Raw genomic sequence first — 15,798 nt, forward strand, 5'->3', positions numbered from 1 at the left:
CTCATTGGACAATCATACTGTTCTCTCATTGGACAATCATACTGTTCTCTCATTGGACAATCATACTGTTCTCTCTCATTGGACAATCATACTGTTCTCTCATTGGACAATCATACTGTTCTCTCATTGGACAATCATACTGTTCTCTCATTGGACAATCATACTGTTCTCTCATTGGACAATCATACTGTTCTCTCATTGGACAATCATACTGTTCTCTCATTGGACAATCATACTGTTCTCTCATTGGACAATCATACTTCTCTCATTGGACAATCATACTCTTCTCTCATTGGACAATCATACTTCTCTCATTGGACAATCATACTGTTCTCTCATTGGACAATCATACTGTTCTCTCATTGAACAATCATACTGTTCTCTCATTGGACAATCATACTGTTCTCTCTCATTGGACAATCATACTGTTCTCTCATTGGACAATCATACTGTTCTCTCATTGGACAATCATACTGTTCTCTCATTGGACAATCATACTGTTCTCTCTCATTGGACAATCATACTGTTCTCTCTCATTGGACAATCATACTGTTCTCTCATTGGACAATCATACTTCTCTCATTGGACAATCATACTGTTCTCTCATTGGACAATCATACTGTTCTCTCATTGGACAATCATACTGTTCTCTCTCATTGGACAATCATACTGTTCTCTCATTGGACAATCATACTGTTCTCTCATTGGACAATCATACTGTTCTCTCTCATTGGACAATCATACTGTTCTCTCATTGGACAATCATACTTCTCTCATTGGACAATCATACTGTTCTCTCATTGGACAATCATACTGTTCTCTCATTGGACAATCATACTGTTCTCTCTCATTGGACAATCATACTGTTCTCTCATTGGACAATCATACTGTTCTCTCATTGGACAATCATACTGTTCTCTCATTGGACAATCATACTTCTCTCATTGGACAATCATACTTCTCTCATTGGACAATCATACTGTTCTCCCATTGGACAATCATACTGTTCTCTCATTGGACAATCATACTTCTCTCATTGGACAATCATACTGTTCTCCCATTGGACAATCATAGTGTTCTCCCATTGGACAATCATACTGTTCTCTCATTGGACAATCATACTGTTCTCTCATTGGACAATCATACTGTTCTCTCATTGGACAATCATACTGTTCTCTCTCATTGGACAATCATACTGTTCTCCCATTGGACAATCATAGTGTTCTCCCATTGGACAATCATACTGTTCTCTCATTGGACAATCATACTGTTCTCTCATTGGACAATCATACTTCTCTCATTGGACAATCATACTGTTCTCCCATTGGACAATCATACTGTTCTCTCATTGGACAATCATACTGTTCTCCCATTGGACAATCATACTGTTCTCTCATTGGACAATCATACTGTTCTCTCATTGGACAATCATACTGTTCTCTCATTGGACAATCATACTTCTCTCATTGGACAATCATACTGTTCTCCCATTGGGCAATCATACTGTTCTCTCATTGGACAATCATACTGTTCTCTCATTGGACAATCATACTGTTCTCTCATTGGACAATCATACTGTTCTCTCTCATTGGACAATCATACTGTTCTCCCATTGGACAATCATAGTGTTCTCCCATTGGACAATCATACTGTTCTCTCATTGGACAATCATACTGTTCTCTCATTGGACAATCATACTTCTCTCATTGGACAATCATACTGTTCTCCCATTGGACAATCATACTGTTCTCTCATTGGACAATCATACTGTTCTCCCATTGGACAATCATACTGTTCTCTCATTGGACAATCATACTGTTCTCTCATTGGACAATCATACTGTTCTCTCATTGGACAATCATACTTCTCTCATTGGACAATCATACTGTTCTCCCATTGGACAATCATACTGTTCTCTCATTGGACAATCATACTGTTCTCTCATTGGACAATCATACTGTTCTCTCATTGGACAATCATACTGTTCTCTCATTGGACAATCATACTGTTCTCTCATTGGACAATCACACTGTTCTCTCATTGGACAATCATACTGTTCTCTCATTGGACAATCATACTGTTCTCTCAGTGGACAATCATACTGTTCTCTCATTGGACAATCATACTGTTCTCTCATTGGACAATCATAATGTTCTCTCATTGGACAATCATACTGTTCTCTCATTGGACAATCATACTGTTCTCTCATTGGACAATCATACTGTTCTCTCATTGGACAATCATACTTCTCTCATTGGACAATCATACTGTTCTCTCATTGGACAATCATACTGTTCTCTCATTGGACAATCATACTGTTCTCTCATTGGACAATCATACTGTTCTCTCATTGGACAATCATACTGTTCTCCCATTGGACAATCATACTGTTCTCTCATTGGACAATCATACTGTTCTCTCATTGGACAATCATACTGTTCTCCCATTGGACAATCATACTGTTCTCTCATTGGACAATCATACTGTTCTCTCATTGGACAATCATACTGTTCTCTCATTGGACAATCATACTGTTCTCTCATTGGACAATCATACTGTTCTCTCATTGGACAATCATACTGTTCTCCCATTGGACAATCATACTGTTCTCTCATTGGACAATCATACTGTTCTCTCATTGGACAATCATACTGTTCTCTCATTGGACAATCATACTTCTCTCATTGGACAATCATACTGTTCTCTCATTGGACAATCATACTGTTCTCTCATTGGACAATCATACTGTTCTCTCATTGGACAATCATACTTCTCTCATTGGACAATCATACTGTTCTCCCATTGGACAATCATACTGTTCTCTCATTGGACAATCATACTGTTCTCTCATTGGACAATCATACTGTTCTCTCATTGGACAATCATACTGTTCTCTCATTGGACAATCATACTGTTCTCTCATTGGACAATCATACTGTTCTCCCATTGGACAATCATACTGTTCTCTCATTGGACAATCATACTGTTCTCTCATTGGACAATCATACTGTTCTCTCATTGGACAATCATACTTCTCTCATTGGACAATCATACTGTTCTCCCATTGGACAATCATACTGTTCTCTCATTGGACAATCATACTGTTCTCTCATTGGACAATCATACTTCTCTCATTGGACAATCATACTGTTCTCTCATTGGACAATCATACTTCTCTCATTGGACAATCATATTTCTGTACCTATGCATTCTGTATTATTTTCTTCTGTGCTGGTTACATCTTCATCTTGTTTAATCTCTTCATCTTCTTTGGCTTCTTGCTGTTTGGTTTCTATATTTGGTGGTTCTAGATCAGCATATCTACAAAGGAAACTTATTTAATGCTTTCACATCTTAAATTAATAACTGAAACTTACAGTTACACCTGACACCATACATTTAGTTAAGCCATTAGCATTATTAACAAATATAACAACAGCTAGGAGGTAATATACAACCACCTTATGACACTAAACAAAAAATCTACTTCACCATTAGTCTGGGTTCCCTAATTTGATTAAAATCTGATGTGGTGAATACAGCTGGATGCCTTTATTTACCTCTATTTCCATCATTTTGTGTCGTCTGTTTTGTTCTGAGTGATCGCCACCTTCTCACATTTGAACCTTTGAACTAGACAATACTGTTTGAATTGTTCACTTTCAGGTAGCCAATCAGGATGAGCTTAGTTGGTAGTTACACAATATGTTATGGTCACCATGGAGACTAATGTACCAGCTTAGTCGATAGTTACACAACACGTTATGGTTACCATGGAGACTTATGTACCAGCTTAGTCGGTAGTTACACAACATGTTATGGTCACCATGGAGACTTACGTACCAGCTTAGTCGGTAGTTACACAATATGTTATGGTCACCATGGAGACTTATGTACCAGCTTAGTCGGTAGTTACACAACATGTTATGGTCACCATGGAGACTTATGTACCAGCTTAGTCGGTAGTTACACAACATGTTATGGTCACCATGGAGACTTATGTACCAGCTTAGTTGGTAGTTACACAACATGTTATGGTCACCATGGAGACTTAGGTACCAGCTTAGTCGGTAGTTACACAACATGTTATGGTCACCATGGAGACTTATGTACCATGCTTAGTCGGTAGTTACACAACATGTTATGGTCACCATGGAGACTTAGGTACCAGCTTAGTCAGTAGTTACACAACATGTTATGGTCACCATGTAGACTTATGTACCAGCTTAGTCAGTAGTTACACAACATGTTATGGTCACCATGGAGACTTACGTACCAGCTTAGTCAGTAGTTACACAACATGTTATGGTCACCATGGAGACTTACGTACCAGCTTAGTCAGTAGTTACACAACATGTTATGATCACCATGGAGACTTATGTACCAGCTTAGTCGGTAGTTACACAATATGTTATGGTCACCATGGAGACTTATGTACCAGCTTAGTCAGTAGTTACACAACATGTTATGGTCACCATGGAGACTTACGTACCAGCTTAGTCGGTAGTTACATAACATGTTATGGTCACCATGGAGACTTATGTACCAGCTTAGTCAGTAGTTACACAACACGTTATGGTCACCATGTAGACTTACGTACCAGCTTAGTCGGTAGTTACACAACACGTTATGGTCACCATGGAGACTTATATACCAGCTTAGTCGGTAGTTACACAACACGTTATGGTCACCATGTAGACTTATGTACCAGCTTAGTTGGTAGTTACACAACACGTTATGGTCACCATGGAGACTTATGTACCAGCTTAGTCAGTAGTTACACAACATGTTATGGTCACCATGGAGACTTATGTACCAGCTTAGTCAGTAGTTACACAACATGTTATGGTCACCATGGAGACTTACGTACCAGCTTAGTCAGTAGTTACACAACATGTTATGGTCACCATGGAGACTTATGTACCAGCTTAGTCAGTAGTTACACAACATGTTATGGTCACCATGGAGACTTACGTAGCAGCTTAGTCAGTAGTTACACAACATGTTATGGTCACCATGGAGACTTACGTACCAGCTTAGTCAGTAGTTACACAACATGTTATGGTCACCATGGAGACTTATATACCAGCTTAGTCAGTAGTTACACAACATGTTATGGTCACCATGGAGACTTACGTACCAGCTTAGTCAGTAGTTACACAACACGTTATGGTCACCATGGAGACTTATATACCAGCTTAGTCAGTAGTTACACAACATGTTATGGTCACCATGGAGACTTATGTACCAGCTTAGTCGGTAGTTACACAACATGTTATGGTCACCATGGAGACTTACGTACCAGCTTAGTCAGTAGTTACACAACACGTTATGGTCACCATGGAGACTTATATACCAGCTTAGTCAGTAGTTACACAACATGTTATGGTCACCATGGAGACTTACGTACCAGCTTAGTCGGTAGTTACACAACATGTTATGGTCACCATGGAGACTTACGTACCAGCTTAGTCGGTAGTTACACAACATGTTATGGTCACCATGGAGACTTAGGTACCAGCTTAGTTGGTAGTTACACAACATGTTATGGTCACCATGGAGACTTATGTACCAGCTTAGTTGGTAGTTACACAACATGTTATGGTCACCATGGAGACTTATGTACCAGCTTAGTCGGTAGTTACACAATATGTTATGGTCACCATGGAGACTTATATACCAGCTTAGTTGGTAGTTACACAACATGTTATGGTCACCATGGAGACTTAGGTACCAGCTTAGTCGGTAGTTACACAACATGTTATGGTCACCATGGAGACTTACGTACCAGCTTAGTCGGTAGTTACACAACATGTTATGGTCACCATGGAGACTTACGTACCAGCTTAGTCGGTAGTTACACAACATGTTATGGTCACCATGGAGACTTACGTACCAGCTTAGTCAGTAGTTACACAACATGTTATGGTCACCATGTAGACTTATGTACCAGCTTAGTCAGTAGTTACAGAACATGTTATGGTCACCATGGAGACTTAGGTACCAGCTTAGTTGGTAGTTACACAACATGTTATGGTCACCATGGAGACTTATGTACCAGCTTAGTCAGTAGTTACACAATATGTTATGGTCACCATGGAGACTTATGTACCAGCTTAGTCGGTAGTTACACAACATGTTATGGTCACCATGGAGACTTACGTACCAGCTTAGTCAGTAGTTACACAACATGTTATGGTCACCATGGAGACTTACGTACCAGCTTAGTCGGTAGTTACACAACATGTTATGGTCACCATGGAGACTTACGTACCAGCTTAGTCAGTAGTTACACAACATGTTATGGTCACCATGGAGACTTACGTACCACCTTAGTTGGTAGTTACACAACATGTTATGGTCACCATGGAGACTTATGTACCAGCTTAGTCAATAGTTACACAACATGTGATGGTCACCATGGAGACTTACGTAGCAGCTTAATCGATGAATCTACACTATGTGGTTGACAATACAAAGATCGCCAGAGAATACGCCAGAGAATAACACTTCACTTCTTCATTTCATTTGCAGAAATTCTGGGTTACTGCACCATATGACAAACAAGATAAAATGGGGGGGGGGGGGAGACAGTATGTTTGTTGACTAATCATCTGACAAGCTGCACTTGGAACAGACTGGGCAGAGACTGAGTAAAGTCTGCTCACTGAGGTTTTGAAATCTAACACTTAGACTGCTTACTGAGGTTTTAAAATCTAACACTTAGTCTGCTCACTGAGTTTTTGAAATCTAACACTTAGTCTGCTCACTGAGGTTTTAAAATCTAACACTTAGTCTGCTCACTGAGGTTTTAAAATCTAACACTTAGACTGCTCACTGAGGTTTTAAAATCTAACACTTAGTCTGCTCACTGAGGTTTTGAAATCTAACACTTAGACTGCTCACTGAGGTTTTAAAATCTAACACTTAGTCTGCTCACTGAGGTTTTGAAATCTAACACTTAGACTGCTCACTGAGGTTTTAAAATCTAACACTTAGTCTGCTCACTGAGGTTTTGAAATCTAACACTTTAGTCTGCTCACTGAGGTTTTGAATTCTAACACTTAGTCTGCTCACTGAGGTTTTGAAATCTAACACTTAGTCTGCTCACTGAGGTTTTGAATTCTAACACTTAGTCTGCTCACTGAGGTTTTGAATTCTAACACTTAGTCTGCTCACTGAGGTTTTGAAATCTAACACTTAGACTGCTAACTAAGGCTTTGAAATCTAACATTTAGACTGCTCACTGAGGTTTTGAAATCTAACACTTAGACTGCTCACTGAGGTTTTGAAATCTAACACTTAGACTGTTAACTAAGGCTTTGAAATCTAACATTTAGACTGCTCACTGAGGTTTTGAAATCTAACACTTAGACTGCTAACTGAGGTTTTGAAATCTAACACTTAGTCTGCTCACTGAAGTTTTGAAATCTAACACTTTAGTCTGCTCACTGAAGTTTTTGAAATCTAACACTTTAGTCTGCTCACTGAAGTTTTGAAATCTAACACTTAGACTGTTAACTGAGGTTTTGAATTCTAACACTTAGTCTGCTCACTGAGGTTTTGAATTCTAACACTTAGACTGCTAACTGAGGTTTTGAAATCTAACACTTAGTCTGCTGAGGCTTTAAAATCTAACACTTAGTCTGCTCACTGAGGTTTTAAAATCTAACACTTAGTCTGCTAACTGAGGCTTTAAAATCTAACACTTAGTCTGCTCACTGAGGTTTTAAAATCTAACACTTAGACTGCTAACTGAGGTTTTAAAATCTAACACTTAGTCTGCTCACTGAGGTTTTGAAATCTAACACTTAGTCTGCTAACTGAGGCTTTAAAATCTAACACTTAGACTGCTAACTGAGGCTTTAAAATCTAACACTTAGTCTGCTCACTGAGGCTTTAAAATCTAACACTTAGACTGCTAACTGAGGTTTTGAAATCTAACACTTAGTCTGCTAACTGAGGCTTTAAAATCTAACACTTAGACTGCTAACTGAGGCTTTAAAATCTAACACTTAGTCTGCTCACTGAGGTTTTGAATTCTAACACTTAGACTGCTAACTGAGGTTTTGAAATCTAACACTTAGACTGTTAACTGAGGCTTTAAAATCTAACACTTAGACTGCTAACTGAGGTTTTGAATTCTAACACTTAGACTGCTAACTGAGGTTTTGAAATCTAACATTTAGACTGCTCACTGAGGTTTTAAAATCTAACACTTAGTCTGCTAATTGAGGTTTTAAAATCTAACACTTAGACTGCTAACTGAGGCTTTAAAATCTAACACTTAGACTGCTAACTGAGGCTTTAAAATCTAACACTTAGACTGCTAACTGAGGCTTTAAAATCTAACACTTAGACTGCTAACTGAGGTTTTGAAATCTAACATTTAGACTGCTCACTGAGGTTTTGAAATCTAACACTTAGACTGCTAACTGAGGTTTTGAAATCTAACACTTAGACTGCTAACTGAGGTTTTGAAATCTAACACTTAGTCTGCTCACTGAGGTTTTAAAATCTAACACTTAGTCTGCTAACTGAGGTTTTAAAATCTAACACTTAGTCTGCTAACTGAGGCTTTAAAATCTAACACTTAGACTGCTAATTGAGGTTTTAAAATCTAACACTTAGACTGCTAACTGAGGCTTTAAAATCTAACACTTAGACTGCTAACTGAGGCTTTAAAATCTAACACTTAGTCAGCTCACTGAGGTTTTAAAATCTAACACTTAGACTGCTAACTGAGGCTTTAAAATCTAACACTTAGTCTGCTCACTGAGGTTTTGAAATCTAACACTTAGACTGCTAACTGAGGCTTTAAAATCTAACACTTAGTCTGCTCACTGAGGTTTTGAATTCTAACACTTAGACTGCTAACTGAGGTTTTGAAATCTAACACTTAGACTGCTAACTGAGGCTTTAAAATCTAACACTTAGACTGCTCACTGAGGCTTTAAAATCTAACACTTAGACTGCTAACTGAGGCTTTAAAATCTAACACTTAGACTGTTAACTGAGGCTTTAAAATCTAACACTTAGTCTGCTCACTGAGGCTTTAAAATCTAACACTTAGTCTGCTCACTGAGGCTTTGAATTCTAACACTTTAGTCTGCTCACTGAGTTTTTGAAATCTAACACTTAGACTGCTTACTGAGGTTTTGAATTCTAACACTTAGTCTGCTCACTGAGGTTTTGAATTCTAACACTTAGACTGCTAACTGAGGTTTTGAAATCTAACACTTAGTCTGCTAACTGAGGTTTTGAATTCTAACACTTAGTCTGCTCACTGAAGCTTTAAAATCTAACACTTAGACTGCTAACTGAGGTTTTGAAATCTAACATTTAGACTGCTCACTGAGGTTTTGAAATCTAACACTTAGACTGCTAACTGAGGTTTTGAAATCTAACACTTAGACTGCTAACTGAGGTTTTGAAATCTAACACTTAGTCTGCTCACTGAGGTTTTAAAATCTAACACTTAGTCTGCTAACTGAGGCTTTAAAATCTAACACTTAGACTGCTAATTGAGGTTTTAAAATCTAACACTTAGACTGCTAACTGAGGCTTTAAAATCTAACACTTAGACTGCTTACTGAGGTTTTGAATTCTAACACTTAGTCTGCTCACTGAGGTTTTGAATTCTAACACTTAGACTGCTAACTGAGGTTTTGAAATCTAACATTTAGACTGCTCACTGAGGTTTTAAAATCTAACACTTAGTCTGCTAATTGAGGTTTTAAAATCTAACACTTAGACTGCTAACTGAGGCTTTAAAATCTAACACTTAGACTGCTAACTGAGGTTTTGAAATCTAACATTTAGACTGCTCACTGAGGTTTTGAAATCTAACACTTAGACTGCTAACTGAGGTTTTGAAATCTAACACTTAGACTGCTAACTGAGGTTTTGAAATCTAACATTTAGACTGCTAACTGAGGCTTTAAAATCTAACACTTAGTCTGCTAACTGAGGCTTTAAAATCTAACACTTAGTCTGCTCACTGAGGTTTTGAAATCTAACACTTAGACTGCTCACTGAGGTTTTAAAATCTAACACTTAGTCTGCTCACTGAGGTTTTGAAATCTAACACTTTAGTCTGCTCACTGAGGTTTTGAATTCTAACACTTAGTCTGCTCACTGAGGTTTTGAAATCTAACACTTAGTCTGCTCACTGAGGTTTTGAATTCTAACACTTAGTCTGCTCACTGAGGTTTTGAATTCTAACACTTAGTCTGCTCACTGAGGTTTTGAAATCTAACACTTAGACTGCTAACTAAGGCTTTGAAATCTAACATTTAGACTGCTCACTGAGGTTTTGAAATCTAACACTTAGACTGCTCACTGAGGTTTTGAAATCTAACACTTAGACTGTTAACTAAGGCTTTGAAATCTAACATTTAGACTGCTCACTGAGGTTTTGAAATCTAACACTTAGACTGCTAACTGAGGTTTTGAAATCTAACACTTAGTCTGCTCACTGAAGTTTTGAAATCTAACACTTTAGTCTGCTCACTGAAGTTTTTGAAATCTAACACTTTAGTCTGCTCACTGAAGTTTTGAAATCTAACACTTAGACTGTTAACTGAGGTTTTGAATTCTAACACTTAGTCTGCTCACTGAGGTTTTGAATTCTAACACTTAGACTGCTAACTGAGGTTTTGAAATCTAACACTTAGTCTGCTGAGGCTTTAAAATCTAACACTTAGTCTGCTCACTGAGGTTTTAAAATCTAACACTTAGTCTGCTAACTGAGGCTTTAAAATCTAACACTTAGTCTGCTCACTGAGGTTTTAAAATCTAACACTTAGACTGCTAACTGAGGTTTTAAAATCTAACACTTAGTCTGCTCACTGAGGTTTTGAAATCTAACACTTAGTCTGCTAACTGAGGCTTTAAAATCTAACACTTAGACTGCTAACTGAGGCTTTAAAATCTAACACTTAGTCTGCTCACTGAGGCTTTAAAATCTAACACTTAGACTGCTAACTGAGGTTTTGAAATCTAACACTTAGTCTGCTAACTGAGGCTTTAAAATCTAACACTTAGACTGCTAACTGAGGCTTTAAAATCTAACACTTAGTCTGCTCACTGAGGTTTTGAATTCTAACACTTAGACTGCTAACTGAGGTTTTGAAATCTAACACTTAGACTGTTAACTGAGGCTTTAAAATCTAACACTTAGACTGCTAACTGAGGTTTTGAATTCTAACACTTAGACTGCTAACTGAGGTTTTGAAATCTAACATTTAGACTGCTCACTGAGGTTTTAAAATCTAACACTTAGTCTGCTAATTGAGGTTTTAAAATCTAACACTTAGACTGCTAACTGAGGCTTTAAAATCTAACACTTAGACTGCTAACTGAGGCTTTAAAATCTAACACTTAGACTGCTAACTGAGGCTTTAAAATCTAACACTTAGACTGCTAACTGAGGTTTTGAAATCTAACATTTAGACTGCTCACTGAGGTTTTGAAATCTAACACTTAGACTGCTAACTGAGGTTTTGAAATCTAACACTTAGACTGCTAACTGAGGTTTTGAAATCTAACACTTAGTCTGCTCACTGAGGTTTTAAAATCTAACACTTAGTCTGCTAACTGAGGTTTTAAAATCTAACACTTAGTCTGCTAACTGAGGCTTTAAAATCTAACACTTAGACTGCTAATTGAGGTTTTAAAATCTAACACTTAGACTGCTAACTGAGGCTTTAAAATCTAACACTTAGACTGCTAACTGAGGCTTTAAAATCTAACACTTAGTCAGCTCACTGAGGTTTTAAAATCTAACACTTAGACTGCTAACTGAGGCTTTAAAATCTAACACTTAGTCTGCTCACTGAGGTTTTGAAATCTAACACTTAGACTGCTAACTGAGGCTTTAAAATCTAACACTTAGTCTGCTCACTGAGGTTTTGAATTCTAACACTTAGACTGCTAACTGAGGTTTTGAAATCTAACACTTAGACTGCTAACTGAGGCTTTAAAATCTAACACTTAGACTGCTCACTGAGGCTTTAAAATCTAACACTTAGACTGCTAACTGAGGCTTTAAAATCTAACACTTAGACTGTTAACTGAGGCTTTAAAATCTAACACTTAGTCTGCTCACTGAGGCTTTAAAATCTAACACTTAGTCTGCTCACTGAGGCTTTAAAATCTAACACTTAGTCTGCTCACTGAGGTTTTGAAATTTAACACTTAGTCTGCTCACTGAGGTTTTGAATTCTAACACTTTAGTCTGCTCACTGAGTTTTTGAAATCTAACACTTAGACTGCTTACTGAGGTTTTGAATTCTAACACTTAGTCTGCTCACTGAGGTTTTGAATTCTAACACTTAGACTGCTAACTGAGGTTTTGAAATCTAACACTTAGTCTGCTAACTGAGGTTTTGAATTCTAACACTTAGTCTGCTCACTGAAGCTTTAAAATCTAACACTTAGACTGCTAACTGAGGTTTTGAAATCTAACATTTAGACTGCTCACTGAGGTTTTGAAATCTAACACTTAGACTGCTAACTGAGGTTTTGAAATCTAACACTTAGACTGCTAACTGAGGTTTTGAAATCTAACACTTAGTCTGCTCACTGAGGTTTTAAAATCTAACACTTAGTCTGCTAACTGAGGCTTTAAAATCTAACACTTAGACTGCTAATTGAGGTTTTAAAATCTAACACTTAGACTGCTAACTGAGGCTTTAAAATCTAACACTTAGACTGCTAACTGAGGTTTTGAAATCTAACATTTAGACTGCTCACTGAGGTTTTAAAATCTAACACTTAGTCTGCTAATTGAGGTTTTAAAATCTAACACTTAGACTGCTAACTGAGGCTTTAAAATCTAACACTTAGACTGCTAACTGAGGTTTTGAAATCTAACATTTAGACTGCTCACTGAGGTTTTGAAATCTAACACTTAGACTGCTAACTGAGGTTTTGAAATCTAACACTTAGACTGCTAACTGAGGTTTTGAAATCTAACATTTAGACTGCTAACTGAGGCTTTAAAATCTAACACTTAGTCTGCTAACTGAGGCTTTAAAATCTAACACTTAGTCAGCTCACTGAGGTTTTAAAATCTAACACTTAGACTGCTAACTGAGGCTTTAAAATCTAACACTTAGACTGCTAACTGAGGCTTTAAAATCTAACACTTAGTCAGCTCACTGAGGTTTTAAAATCTAACACTTAGACTGCTAACTGAGGCTTTAAAATCTAACACTTAGTCTGCTCACTGAGGTTTTGAAATCTAACACTTAGACTGCTAACTGAGGCTTTAAAATCTAACACTTAGTCTGCTCACTGAGGTTTTGAATTCTAACACTTAGACTGCTAACTGAGGTTTTGAAATCTAACACTTAGACTGCTAACTGAGGCTTTAAAATCTAACACTTAGACTGCTAACTGAGGCTTTAAAATCTAACACTTAGACTGCTAACTGAGGCTTTAAAATCTAACACTTAGACTGCTAACTGAGGTTTTGAAATCTAACATTTAGACTGCTCACTGAGGTTTTGAAATCTAACACTTAGACTGCTAACTGAGGTTTTGAAATCTAACACTTAGACTGCTAACTGAGGTTTTGAAATCTAACACTTAGTCTGCTCACTGAGGTTTTAAAATCTAACACTTAGTCTGCTAACTGAGGTTTTAAAATCTAACACTTAGTCTGCTAACTCAGGCTTTAAAATCTAACACTTAGACTGCTAATTGAGGTTTTAAAATCTAACACTTAGACTGCTAACTGAGGCTTTAAAATCTAACACTTAGACTGCTAACTGAGGCTTTAAAATCTAACACTTAGACTGCTAACTGAGGTTTTGAAATCTAACATTTAGACTGCTCACTGAGGTTTTGAAATCTAACACTTAGACTGCTAACTGAGGTTTTGAAATCTAACACTTAGACTGCTAACTGAGGTTTTGAAATCTAACACTTAGTCTGCTCACTGAGGTTTTAAAATCTAACACTTAGTCTGCTAACTGAGGTTTTAAAATCTAACACTTAGTCTGCTAACTGAGGCTTTAAAATCTAACACTTAGACTGCTAATTGAGGTTTTAAAATCTAACACTTAGACTGCTAACTGAGGCTTTAAAATCTAACACTTAGACTGCTAACTGAGGCTTTAAAATCTAACACTTAGTCAGCTCACTGAGGTTTTAAAATCTAACACTTAGACTGCTAACTGAGGCTTTAAAATCTAACACTTAGTCTGCTCACTGAGGTTTTGAAATCTAACACTTAGACTGCTAACTGAGGCTTTAAAATCTAACACTTAGTCTGCTCACTGAGGTTTTGAATTCTAACACTTAGACTGCTAACTGAGGTTTTGAAATCTAACACTTAGACTGCTAACTGAGGCTTTAAAATCTAACACTTAGACTGCTCACTGAGGCTTTAAAATCTAACACTTAGACTGCTAACTGAGGCTTTAAAATCTAACACTTAGACTGTTAACTGAGGCTTTAAAATCTAACACTTAGTCTGCTCACTGAGGCTTTAAAATCTAACACTTAGTCTGCTCACTGAGGCTTTAAAATCTAACACTTAGTCTGCTCACTGAGGTTTTGAAATTTAACACTTAGTCTGCTCACTGAGGTTTTGAATTCTAACACTTTAGTCTGCTCACTGAGTTTTTGAAATCTAACACTTAGACTGCTTACTGAGGTTTTGAATTCTAACACTTAGTCTGCTCACTGAGGTTTTGAATTCTAACACTTAGACTGCTAACTGAGGTTTTGAAATCTAACACTTAGTCTGCTAACTGAGGTTTTGAATTCTAACACTTAGTCTGCTCACTGAAGCTTTAAAATCTAACACTTAGACTGCTAACTGAGGTTTTGAAATCTAACATTTAGACTGCTCACTGAGGTTTTGAAATCTAACACTTAGACTGCTAACTGAGGTTTTGAAATCTAACACTTAGACTGCTAACTGAGGTTTTGAAATCTAACACTTAGTCTGCTCACTGAGGTTTTAAAATCTAACACTTAGTCTGCTAACTGAGGCTTTAAAATCTAACACTTAGACTGCTAATTGAGGTTTTAAAATCTAACACTTAGACTGCTAACTGAGGCTTTAAAATCTAACACTTAGACTGCTTACTGAGGTTTTGAATTCTAACACTTAGTCTGCTCACTGAGGTTTTGAATTCTAACACTTAGACTGCTAACTGAGGTTTTGAAATCTAACATTTAGACTGCTCACTGAGGTTTTAAAATCTAACACTTAGTCTGCTAATTGAGGTTTTAAAATCTAACACTTAGACTGCTAACTGAGGCTTTAAAATCTAACACTTAGACTGCTAACTGAGGTTTTGAAATCTAACATTTAGACTGCTCACTGAGGTTTTGAAATCTAACACTTAGACTGCTAACTGAGGTTTTGAAATCTAACACTTAGACTGCTAACTGAGGTTTTGAAATCTAACATTTAGACTGCTAACTGAGGCTTTAAAATCTAACACTTAGTCTGCTAACTGAGGCTTTAAAATCTAACACTTAGTCAGCTCACTGAGGTTTTAAAATCTAACACTTAGACTGCTAACTGAGGCTTTAAAATCTAACACTTAGACTGCTAACTGAGGCTTTAAAATCTAACACTTAGTCAGCTCACTGAGGTTTTAAAATCTAACACTTAGACTGCTAACTGAGGCTTTAAAATCTAACACTTAGTCTGCTCACTGAGGTTTTGAAATCTAACACTTAGACTGCTAACTGAGGCTTTAAAATCTAACACTTAGTCTGCTCACTGAGGTTTTGAATTCTAACACTTAGACTGCTAACTGAGGTTTTGAAATC

At 37.1% G+C, this 15,798-nt stretch overlaps 1 protein-coding gene across 1 annotated transcript in view; it reads right to left on the reverse strand.

The window, feature by feature from the left end:
• Positions 1-15,798, reverse strand: part of LOC144450354 (ubiquitin carboxyl-terminal hydrolase 8-like) — a 132,934-nt gene that overhangs the window by 42,977 nt on the left and 74,159 nt on the right. The window contains exon 4 of the mRNA XM_078140956.1: positions 3,203-3,321. Within this exon, the coding sequence (XP_077997082.1) occupies positions 3,203-3,321 (119 nt within the window). The remainder of the gene's footprint in view (positions 1-3,202; positions 3,322-15,798) is intronic.

The sequence above is a fragment of the Glandiceps talaboti genome, chromosome 19, assembly GCF_964340395.1.
Source record: "Glandiceps talaboti chromosome 19, keGlaTala1.1, whole genome shotgun sequence".
In the NCBI taxonomy this organism is placed as follows: Eukaryota; Metazoa; Hemichordata; class Enteropneusta; family Spengelidae; genus Glandiceps; species Glandiceps talaboti.